The sequence below is a fragment of the Hibiscus syriacus genome, unplaced genomic scaffold (assembly GCF_006381635.1).
Source record: "Hibiscus syriacus cultivar Baekdansim isolate YM2019G1 unplaced genomic scaffold, ASM638163v2 tig00110557_pilon, whole genome shotgun sequence".
NCBI lineage: Eukaryota > Viridiplantae > Streptophyta > Magnoliopsida > Malvales > Malvaceae > Hibiscus > Hibiscus syriacus.
In genome coordinates, this window is record NW_024062780.1 from 188969 (window position 1) to 201933 (window position 12965).

The 12965-nt window shown below is 33.9% G+C and overlaps 1 protein-coding gene across 1 annotated transcript; it reads left to right on the forward strand.

The window, feature by feature from the left end:
- The first annotated feature begins 1389 nt into the window (after window positions 1-1389).
- On the forward strand, window positions 1390-5685 carry LOC120132014 (transmembrane 9 superfamily member 5-like). Its single transcript, XM_039148865.1, has 7 exons — window positions 1390-1596; window positions 2273-2313; window positions 2740-3328; window positions 3429-3560; window positions 4062-4218; window positions 4303-4787; window positions 5216-5685. Exons 1-7 carry the CDS (start codon window positions 1439-1441, stop codon window positions 5430-5432), a joined length of 1779 nt encoding a protein of 592 aa, XP_039004796.1. The 5' UTR covers window positions 1390-1438; the 3' UTR covers window positions 5433-5685.
- Window positions 5686-12965: the final 7280 nt, after the last annotated feature.

Consider the following 12965-nt stretch of genomic DNA (forward strand, 5'->3'; position numbering starts at 1 on the left):
CACAAATCTTCTACTCTACAGGGTACTTCTCAGCCCCATCGTCACCGCATCGGCCGTTGTTATCGTTGTTGTTGGGACCCCTTTTGCCTCCAAGTTTCTTTTTGGGTATGTTTTCATCCGTTTTTGTGTTTACTTTGTTATTGCTTCGTTGTTGACATAAACCTATGGCTTTTGATGGTATTTAAACAATTATACTTTGTTTATATCATTGATCATGTCATCATGTATATGTGTATGCAATGGCTGAACTTGTTTTTTTGATTTGCTTAACGAGCAGTGCTGATTTTATTGGATTGTGTAATGGAGGTTCTTAGAAATTAGCTAATTGGGTTTCTGTTAGAATGGTTTCTATAGTTTTGAATTTTGCATTAGGCATATGTTTGAAAGGTTTCTATTGTTTCAAATTCGGATTAGGCATGACAATTTTGAATTTTCGCATTGAAAAAAGATGGAAATAAGAAGAAGAGTTATGGGTAAAAGACAAAAGAAGAAAGAATGAGAAGAAGAATAAGAAGAAGGTGAATGGGAGGGTAAAAGACAAATGCAGAAGAAGAAGATGGGTGGGGGAGTTAACGGGAGTTAAGTGCCACATCAGCAAAAACTAACAGGAGTTAACAACAAAGACATTTTTGAAAACGAACTAAAAGTTTGATGACTGTATTGCAAGTTTCAAAAGTTGGGTGACCAAAATGCAAACATCTTAAAAGTTCATGAACTATTTTTATACTTTACACTTAAATTAAAAAATATTCCCTCTTATTTATATATTTCCAAATCTCCACTCTCTTTCTTTATCCTCTAATTTCATTTTTCTTCCTTTTCAACCAAAAATTTCTTCTTCTTTTTTCATTACCCAATCAAGTAACTCATCCCCAGTTTTTTCAAATTTTTACAAGTTCAATCTGGGTTCACTGAATATGGTAAATAAAGAAAAAAAATATTTGGTTTAAAAATATTTGGGTCAGATTGAGTTATTTTCTTGAGTTAGAGAATCATATTGAGAGAGAAAAAAATATCGTCAGCATAAAATAACGGCACGTCGATCAACGATGGAAAACGTTGATCAAAAAAACATATTGAGTATTTTTTTCTACGTTAGAGGGCCACATTAAGTAAAAAAAGTGGAGGGCCATATTAATTTTTTTAAGAAAAAAGTGGAGGGTTTCGAGTACCTTTTACCAAAATATAATAATACTATATATTTTATAATAAAATTTAATAAAAAATATATATCAACTTCACTTATCAATTTATATATCAGTTCTAAAAAGAAAAACAAGTAATTTACATTTAGCATTTAATAGTACTAAACGCAACTCACTATAAGCAAAACGATGCGTTTAAATTGGCAATAAACAACGAATCGGAAGTCTTTCAGTTCCGACAGCTTCCGTTCCATTCTCGGCTCTGGCACTGAAGTCTTCAGCTTTGGGAAGAAATGAGTAAAACGGTAGCTTTTAAACGCAGTCTAATAATTAGATTACTGCTGTTAACAAATCTACGATCCATTGCATCATCACCAGACAATCACCGCTATAATGTAGGAGATCACGTCCCTTTATTTGTCAACAAAGTTGGTCCCCTCAACAATCCCAGGTACCCAGAACAATGAAAACTCAACTTTAAGTTTCAATGTTTGTTTTTTACTTGTAAACTTAGTTTGTTACGTCTTTCTAAGAAATGCGCATTGTTTAAACTGATGTGGGAATCAATGTATTTTGATGAGTTAGCGTTTGATTTTCATTTTGTTAAGTCAACTGCCTGTAAAAGAATTTTGGGTCATGAAAGTGTGGTAGTTACCTTGTACAAGGATGTTGAAGGATGGATCTGAACTATAATGAGGCAACGACCCTGTTATTTATGTTAGTTGCTGGTCGATACTGAAAAGCTCGAGTCTTCTTGGTGTTTTGGTTATTGAGATATCAATTCAAATCCCTTTTAAGGGATTTTAGGGATTTAATGGTTAAAGTAACTAAATACATGATCATTTTGAAGAACACAAGACCGATAATTGAAAGTTTACTGATGCAACGAGAATGTTGAACTTATGCACTTAGCCGCACTGTCGTTAGATTGGTTATCTTATAACTTCTCCTGGGTAGAACTAGAACTTTTACTAGAGTGACTCCTTAGAGCATACTGCCTTGGGAGAGAGATGAACGATTATGGTTCGAGGTTACCTTTTTCCTTGAACTGTCAATTTCCATTTCCTTTCTGGCTACTATGTCCTTCTGCCCTTATTTTTTACCCCAAAACTGTTATTGTATTGCAGTGAGACTTACCAATACTATGAATTGCCATTCTGCCGTCCAGGTTAGCAACAATCATCAGAATACTTCTTCTTAAGTTTGATTATGCATGGTGAAAATTTTCCCAACTATGTATGTGTAAACTTTTACTGAAATTAGTGTTTGTTAACATTCAGTTAAATTTACAGTTATAATATTCAAAATTGCTGAAAATAAAATTATCCTACATTTACCGGGGATGAAGCTTTTGAACCAAGTCTCTCTAGATTCTTGTCTCTGGGATCTTATAGTTACATTTTGGAGCTTACAATAGTATCATTTTAATGTTCTTTTTCTATGCCTCCGCCTCCGCCTCTGTCTCTTCTGTTTTCTTTTATTGTTTTTTTCTTTGCCAAAAGTTAAACGGTAGGACTGAGGTTTCATTTCTCCCAATTTTTGGGCTTCTGGAGTTCGAAGTTGTACTAGTAAGTTTGCACTTTGCGGCTTGCAGATCCTGTAATACAAAAGGAGGAGTCCCTTGGGGAAGTTCTGAGCGGTGATCGTTTGACTGATGCTCTATATAAGTTGAACTTCCGGGAGAACAAAGTTGCAAAGACATTGTGTCACAAAAAGCTTGAAGGAGATGATGTTGCAAAATTTAGAGATGCTGTCATTAATGATTTTTACTTTCAGATGTACTATGATGATCTACCATTTTGGGGGTTTGTTGGGAAAATTGAAGATAACAGTTGGACACTTGAGGACAAGTCACCCAAGTATTTTCTGTTCAAACACGTACAGTTTGACGTGCTTTATAATGGAAACCAAGTTATTGAAGTACATACAATTGGTGATCCAAATCAGGTTGTTAATATTACAAAAGATGCTGTGATTGATGTTGAGTTCACTTATTCAGTTACCTGGAATACAACGTCAGCTGCCTTTGATACCAGAATGGATAGATATTCAAAGGCTTCATCCCTCCCAGTCCACCAGAAAATTCATTGGTTTTCGTTCATCAACTCATTTATCACTATTATGCTATTGATGGGATTACTTGCCTTGCTTTTCATGCGGCGTTTGAAGAATGACTTGAGAACGTAATTTGCCTTATGTTATTGTTGACCCAGTCAACTTGTTTCAAACCTATAGTATTTCTTTTTTATGCTTTGAGACTAAGGTTCAATGCACGAATAGCAGGTTTTCAAGTGGAGATGGAGAAGAAGACAAGGAGGTTGGTTGGAAATATATTCACGGTGATGTATTTAGGTATCCTCGAAATAAGTCCTTGTTTTGTGCTGTCATAGGCATGGGTACTCAACTTTTAACCATGTAAGCTACTCACTATTTTTCTCGTATATATTTGATATCTTGTTCTGATTTACTAATTACTAGCCTACATCTGATAAGCACAACAAGAATAATAAACAAAGTCTTCTCCACTTCTTGGGGTTGGCAGTTGGTTAATGGCATACTAATGGTATGATAATTGATACATGCATGGGAATCAACTGCCTTTTGCTCGTTAATGGCATAATTAAACTTAACCTTGTTCAACTTCATATTCTTATTTTTCCTCCTTTGCATTATTTTTTCCGGTTGCCTTCTGTTTCAACAACTTATTTATGCTTTCATATTGGGCGCATTCACTACGGAGTCAGTATTACATATTTATGATACTTCAAAATAATTTCCATTGTAGGATGTTGTTTTCAAATCAAATTAGATTCAAAAGCTCTCTTTTTCTTGATTTTCTTGGTTTTATGCTATGGTTACTTACTCTCAATATGAAAATTTAAGATTTCTTCTTAACACTATTGTGTTTCCTTTCAGAGTCTTCTGCCTATTTGTGTTGGTATGTCTTGGTATCCTCTTTCCGTACAATCGTGGAACACTTAGCACTGCGCTTGTCATTTTATATTCTCTGACATCTGTAGTTGCTGGTTACACTACAGCGTCCTTCCACTGTCAGTTTGCTGAAACTGGTTGGGTAATGTTTTTAATTTAATTTAATGTCACACACACTGAAGGAACCTTTTGCTTGTTTGTTAAATAAAAGAGAGTCAATTTTCAGGAAAGGAGTGTCCTTCTGGCTGGAATCATGTATGCTGGTCCCCTGTTTGTGATAGGTTCCATCCTTAATGTGGTTTCTGTATCTTATGGGGCAACATCTGCACTCCCTTTCAGCACCATCATGGTTATTATTTTCATATACATTTTTCTCACCATTCCATTGCTTGTGTTGGGTGGGGTGATTGGATACCTCTTTAGGTCTGAATTTCAGTCACCTTGTGCTACAAAAAGATACCCGAGGGAGATTCCTCCATTGGCTTGGTACCGGAAAACTCCTTGTCAGATGTTTCTTGGGGGTTTCTTACCTTTTAGTGCTATTGTCCTTGAGTTACAGCATTTATATGCAAGCTTGTGGGGGTACCGGATATTCACTCTTCCCAGCATTTTGTTTATCATTTTCATCATCCTCATCCTGCTCACTGCGATGTTAAGTGTTGGCTTGACGTATATTCAGCTATCCATGGAAGATCATCAATGGTGGTGGAGGTATGTTCCCTTGCAATTTTATATACATGGATGTTAATGTTCATGAATATGCACAATGAACCATGGGCACATAAATTAAAGTTGGTATGTATATGTAAGAACCTTCATGGTAATATGAAATCTCACAGAACAAGATGTTGATATGCAATTTTTGGTTGCTGCCTACCTTCACATATTTAGGACCTATGTCACTCTGACACTTCAAGCTTTCCCGAAATACCCGTTTCCAAGACATACTCTAACATGGGTCTGATAATATGATTTTCTAAGGATCCTCCAAATCACGGAAACCTTGGGTCCAAAAGATAAGAGGGTTCTATGAATAACAAATAATGCCGTTTATTGTTCTAAGTAATGCTTTGTTTATCCTAATTCCCCCTGCATTGTCATAACATTTTGAACACTTGGGATGTTTTTGCTTGATGCAGATCTGTGTTGTGTGGGGGTTCAACCTCTGTTTTTATGTTTGCTTATTGTATCTACTTCTACGCGAGGTCAAGCATGACTGGCTTATTGCAATTTTCATTCGTCATCGCCTACAATGCCTGCGTGTGCTATGCATTTTTCTTGATGCTTGGCACAGTAGGCTTCCGTTCTTCCCTGATGTTCGTTCGATACATTTACCGAGCTGTTAAGAGTGAATGACTCTGCCTCTTCATGTTCATGCTAATGGCTATCTTTCTGCCGCCACCGCAAACCCCTTATATCGCTAACCATTTTATTAAAAATCAAGAAAAAAGGGAAGACACGGAAAGAATGTGGCATGAAAAGATCATGTTTGGCATGAGAGAAAATCAGAGTATCTTTTAATGCAAATTTCCTTCTTTTCTTTCAAGGGTAAGGAGTTTGCAGTTGTTAGGAAAACATTTATGTGTACACCATCCACAGATTATCATCTTTACGTTGACGAAAGTATTGGTACTTTTTGGGAATGTCTCAGGAAAGGCGGGTTAATATACGGCTAATATACGGCAGTACTGAATACATTAAAATGTATTTAATAAATTCGGTTTAGCGGTACCTATTATGTTGACAACTAATAATGTTTTAGGTAGAAAATATAAAAAACTATTAAAAAATTTGGTAACCGGTAAACTTTGGTTATCGGTAAGTATCTATCTTTTTTATAAAAGTGTCCATACTTTTAACATATCAAGTAAATTTGACCGGTTTTGTCATAATGAATCTGGTTTTGTCATATTTTTCCTTGTTATATTGTAAAGTATCTATCATTTTTATAAAAGTGTCCATACTTATTTCACTGTGAAAATATATTTATTATTATCTTTGGTTAATATTATTAAATTTAAATTCTAAATAATATTTTATAAAATATCAAAAAATCAAATAATTTTGTGTGTAAATGAAATTATTAAATTAATATTGTAGGTGGAAAATATGAAACACTATTAAAAAAAATTGAAACATAAATTACATAACTTTAAAAAAAGTATATATCATTTTTATAAAAGTGTCCATACTTATTTCACTGTGGAAAACATATTTATTATTATCTTTGGTTAATATTGTTAAATTTAAATTCTAAATAATATTTTATAAAATATCAAATAATCAAATAATTTTTTGTGTAAATGAAATTATTAAATTAATATTGTAGGTGGAAAACATGAAACACTATTAAAAAAAATTGAAACATAAATTACATAACTTTAAAAAAAGTATATATCATTTTTATAAAAGTGTCCATACTTATTTCAATGTGGAAAACATATTTATTATTATATTTGGTTAATATTGTTAAATTTAAATTCTAAATAATATTTTATAAAATATCAAAAAATCAAATAATTTTTTGTGTAAATGAAATTATTAAATTAATATTGTAGGTGGAAAACATGAAACACTATTAAAAAAATTGAAACATAAATTACATAACTTTAAAAAAAGTATATATCATTTTTATAAAAGTGTCCATACGTATAAAAGTAGGTCTAAGTCATGAAGAAATATTAAAACGATATACCAGGTAAAAATATGATAAAACCGGTAACAAAATGATAAAACCGGTAAAACGTTACCGGATATATTGAAAGTGTCGATACTTTATATAAGGATCGACACTTTATGAATTTAAAAGAGAAGCAGTTTTAGCGCTTATAATGTGTCGATACTTTAAAAATATATATCGATACACAACGATATAACAGGTAAAAATATGATAAAACCGGTATCAAAATGATAAAACCGGTAAAATGATACCGGATATATTGAAAATGTCGATACTTTCGTAAGTACGTGTAATAAATTATCGACACTTTCAAAGAAATAGGTAATTATCCTTTCGAAAGTATCAACACCTGACATAAAAGTATCGACACTTTTGTATTTGTATCGATTAAATATAAATAACATATCCGATCAAAATATAAGCTAAATCTCCTCTGAAAATAGATAGAACGGACGAGTTTTTGAAAGCGAAGCGTAATTGTTGCTGCATTTCAGAAGGCGTTTCTAAAGCGAAGTTTGTTTGTTTGTTGCTGCAGTCTAATCGAAAAGTATGTTGTCGAAACCCTATTTTTTTATTATTACAGATAGGGTTTTTATGTGTTGTTTGGGGTTTTGGAGTAAAGAAGCATTTGGGAACGATTGCAGGTAGAAAGTGATATTCAAGGAAAAATATAAATGTCGATACTTTTATTAAATATTATAGGTAGAAAATGATATTATAAGTTGTATAAATGTGCCGACACATTTTGGTGTGGCCATTCAAATTCTTTTGAAGAAAACCGTTTTACCACAAGAGTAGTTATCTATATTTGTATATTGAATAAAGTGTATGTAACAAAATAATTTGATTTGCGTAAACTGATATATGAAGGAAAAATGGAGTCAATGGGTTGGAAAATTGTTGGTGGAGCAGATGACTTTGAAATTGAGGCCGAGACTCGAAAGCAACCCAAGGGTGGATATATGTACTTCTAGTAAGTATCAATGTCTTTTTGTTATTATTGTTGAAATGGTAATTGGATTAAAGTATCGATAAACTTTAAATTGATTACAAATTTTAAATGTTGACAGTATGGCCGAATGCAAAAGGATGAAGGAAGATGGCACACAGAGCGGTTCGGTATGTAAAATGAAATTGACATTGAGTAGTATTTAGTGTTAATGTATTGATTAAGAAACGTTTATGTTTTATATTAGGTGACAAAAGATGTGAGGTCCAAATGGAATTCAATGAGTGATGCTGAAAAGGAACCTTACATCACACAGTCAAGGAATGATAGTAAATAATACAAAGAACGGAGGAAAGCACATGAAAATAAGGTATTCATTAAACTTGTAAATACGTTGATACAAAATATATAAGAACTATAACATTATATATTGTTAAAAAATGTAGGAAGTGTCGACAAGATGCAACATTAAAAGGGTGAATTTATTAATTAAACACCTTAAGGAGAAGGGTCAGTTGAATGTGCTGGGAGAAATAGGTTTTGGATCGTTGGTAGGAGTAAGGGATCGACCTATTCGGAGGGAATTGTGTCGATCCTTGATGGCGCAATTTGATGTCAGGCAATGTGTTGCTAAATATGGTGATTTTTCATTTCCTCTCGGGATCCCATGTGCTGCAGCCGTATTGGGGGTAGAAAATGAAGGTAAAAGTGTTGTAGAAGTCTGTCAGAGTAAGGACTGGAAAGCACTTGCCTCCAAATATGGTTTGAAGCATAAGGTGACATATGCTGAAATTGAAGAGGAAATAAAAAGTGGATCTTACGTTGGGGATGAGCTGAAGGCCAGAGTTCTATTATACCTTGTCGGTATCTTTCTTTGTCCAACGGGTAATACGTCAACGAACAAAGAACATATGAAGTTCATTTGTGATGAAGGCTTGAAGGGTGAATTCAATTGGGCTGAATATATCCATTCAAGATTGATTGAATCAATAATCAACTTTAAAAAGGGCAGCCAGAGATACCTCAAAGGGTGCATAGCAATCTTAGAGGTAAATGAGTTGAAGAACTTTTTTGTGTTTTTATATAAAAATATAAATTTTATTATAAATGCAGGTTACACTGTTCGATTTTTGGTCGGGCTGTGAGGCAGTGCCGGCTTATGAAAGAACCGGAGTGGCACGCATCCGTGCATGGGGGAAGGAAGAGGTGGTTAGAGTGATGGTGAAGTTGAAGTTGGAAAGAGCGAAGAAGCAAGAAAGGGTAATAAATGTAATTAAATAATATTAAGAATATAATCAATGTCTTAATATTGTAATTTAATTTTGAAGGTTATTGGCAAGGATGTAGAGGAGGCAGTGGAGGCAGAGGAGAAGAAAGGAGGGATGGTTGTATTGGGGGATGACGGTGAGTGGGACGACGGTGAGGGAAAACGTAGTAACTTCGACATTTTGATGTCTGAATTGGCTGATATCAAAAAAATCCAATTTGAAATTATGAAAAGACAATCAAGAGTCGAAGAGAAACTTGAGAGAGTCGAAGATACATTTGAGAGGCATAAGGGGGTAGTGGAAGGAAAAATAGATGGAGTGGTGAAAGAAGTAGAGGTGTTGAGGGGTGAAGTGGTGAAAGAAGTTGGGGTGTTAAGGGGTGATATTAAGATGGTGACGGGTGAAAAATTTGAGGGAGTGGTGAAGGAGGTTGTGGAATTGAGGAGTGAACTTACGGGGGTGAAGAGGGTGGTTGATAAATACTTGGATGAAGGAGATCAATTGAAGGGTGAAATAAACGAGATGAAGAGCTATGTAGAAAAAAAATACGATGAACTGAAAAAATATGAAGAAGAAAAGAGGGAGGAGGAAGAAGAAGAGATAGAAGAAGTGAGGAGGAAGGAAGTCAATGTCATTTATACACCGGAGAGTGTTATAGCAGCAGATTTGGATTCGGAATGTCCTGCACCCCAGAAGAAGAAGCAGAAGGTAAGTTGAATAAAAGAAAACTTAATTTGATTTTTATTATGTTGTTGTGACAAAAATTTGTATGCAAAATTGTAGGTTGAAAAAGCGGATATTCCAAGCGGAATTGATGACATCGAAGCTGCAATTTGTGATTATTTATGGAATAGCGAGTTAGAATCGGAGTAAGTGAAATATATTGTTTTGTGAGTGATATTTAAATATTTCATGACAACATATTAATCCTAATGATTCATACAGATATTCTGTAATCTCAATGGGAAATCAATTCGCTACTGTATACGACGTTGCAACGTTGAAGCCTACAGAATGGGTTGGCGGTGTGGTAAGTAGAAAGTAGAAAATGTTAAAACTTATTGAATATGTTCTGATTGTGTAATTAATTTTGTTAGGTTATCGATTTGCTCGCCTGGACCATATGCTACGATTCTCAAAAGTCACTCCGGAGGATTGGCTACCTTCCATACCTCTTAGCGGTGAGTTAAATTAATAAATATTGAAAAGTAGTGTTATAGACGGTAAATTAATAATGTTTGTTGCGTAATTACAGCAACAGGCGTTGGATGCCAACAACAAAGAAAGTGTTGAGAGTATTTCTACCTTCTGGGGTCTCATATTGGATAACTATGTGAAATTCACCGACTGTGAGAAGGTAAGACACCATACCAATTGCAAATGATGTTTTCGGATATAGAATGTTGAATTTTGTCAAATTGGGTGTGAAATTTGTTGCAGATCATGATCACAATAAACTACCATAATTCACATTGGTATCTGTTGGTGTTGGATATGGTAGATCGTGTTGTAACAATATATGATAGTATGTTTACAACTGAAGCAGCTAAACAGAGAGTGAAGGATGCTAAGAGATTGGTATGTATGTATGTATGAAAGGACATTATGTAAATTATAATGCATAATTTTTTGGTGCATAACTTCTTCTATTTTAATGCAGATTAAAATATTAGATTCCTATAATAAGAAATGTATTTGGGTTGAATCCTGTGGATCTCTAGGAAAGTATCCCTTGAAAAATTTCAAATTTGTGGAGCATAAGAAGAATAAGCAATTGAATGGGTATGAGATGTTATCACAAATAGAAAGCTTAATTTATGCAGTATTCATCATAATTGACATGTGTGGTTTTCAAATTTTGTAACAGACATGATTGCGGCATGTATGTGATGATGTGGATGGAATCGATCGGTTCTACAGGGGCAACTGGTGATTTTGTAAGTGGATAGAAAAATTCGTTTGTGGTAAAATTGTTAAAAGTCGTAGATTGAATGCTGTAGTTGACAATACTTAACGTTCTGACAATTTGAATATAGGTTGTTGGAGACTGGGATCGATCGCGAATATTAAACGATCTCGTAAGCCACAATCAAAATGAACGAAGACAGGAGATAACAAAAGCTGCCATATTACATAAGAATAACAAAAGGATGCAATGATGTAAATGTAGGGTTAATTTTGTATAAGATTTATAATTTTGTATACGATTTATATTTTTGTATGTGAATATAATTATGAATGAGATGAGAAAAGTTAGCAGTATGTTGTTGTACATGTTTCTTATACACATTAAGGGTTATGTTGATACTTTGAAGTAAAAGGCAAATTTACAATATGGCCAACAGGGTGCAACCATAAAGTGTCGATCCATATATAAAAAGTGTCAATTCCAAAAACATCGAAAACCAAAAGTATAATGTAATATGTAATTTTTCAATCTAACTGGTACAAGTTTACCGGTTTTATGAGAGAATATGTCTAAATAATGTGTCGACACTAATTTAGTTTGTGTCGATATTTTTATTCCAGAATGAATGGAAAACAGGGTGCAACCATAAAGTGTCGATCCATATATAAAAAGTGTCGATCCCAAAAACATCGAACCCAAAAGTATAATGTAATATGTAATTTTTCAATCTAACGGGTACAAGTTTACCGGTTTTATGAGAGAATATGTCTAAATAATGTGTCGACACTAATTTAGTTTGTGTCGATATTTTTGTTCCAGAATGAATGGAAAACAGGGTGCAACCATAAAGTGTCGATCCATATATAAAAAGTGTCGATCCCAAAATCATCGAACCCAAAAGTATAATGTAATATGTAATTTTTCAATCTAACCGGTACAAGTATACCGGTTTTATGAGAGAATATGTCTAAATAATGTGTCGACGCTTTTTAGTTTGTGTCGATATTTTTGGTCCAGAATGAATGGAAAACAGGGTGCACCCATAAAGTGTCGATCTATATATAAAAAGTGTCGATCCCAAAATCATCGAACCCAAAAGTATAATGTAATATGTAATTTTTCAATCTAACCGGTACAAGTATACCGGTTTTATGAGAGAATATGTCTAAATAATGTGTCGACACTTTTTAGTTTGTGTCGATTTTTTGGTCCAGAATGAATGGAAAACAGGGTGCACCCATAAAGTGTCGATCCATATATAAAAGTGTCGATCCCAAAATCATCGAACCCAAAAGTATAATGTAATATGTAATTTTTCAATCTAACCGGTACAAGTATACCGGTTTTATGAGAGAATATGTCTAAATAATGTGTCGACACTTTTTAGTTGGTGTCGATATTTTTGGTCCAGAATGAATGGAAAACAGGGTGCACCCATAAAGTGTCGATCCATATATAAAAAGTGTCGATCCCAAAATCATCGAACCCAAAAGTATAATGTAATATGTAATTTTTCAATCTAACCGGTACAAGTATACCGGTTTTATGAGAGAATATGTCTAAATAATGTGTCGATACTAATTTAAATATCAAGTGTTTTTCCACCGTTTACTATATATAGTACTCTTAATCGAGAAACCCTAAACATAAAGGCAAGCATGCAGAAGATAACTCTTCCTCTTTCTTCTACCGTTATCATAAGTGACGATCAGATAATCAGGTAAATTTATCGATATTTTATGGGTTTGATTGATTTCTATATTGGAGTTTTTTTCCTGAATGTGTTTGTGTTCCATTGTAATAGCATTCAACCAAAATGGCTCCAAAATATCAGCGTCAGAAGCGAGGTCTTTCTCAAAGCTCTTCTCAACCCAGTTCTTCTCAACCACCTCCTTCTGTAACAAACGATTCTTCTGAGGAAATCAGGTCCTTCGAAACTCTGAAATTTAGATCCGATATGGAGAAACAAAGATGGCAGACGAGTTTTAAAGTAAGGAAGATTCGTCCCGAACGTGTCATTGACCTGGGTTTCTTGTTTGATGATAAATATTCATTTAGTTTTAAATCCACATTTACATCTTGG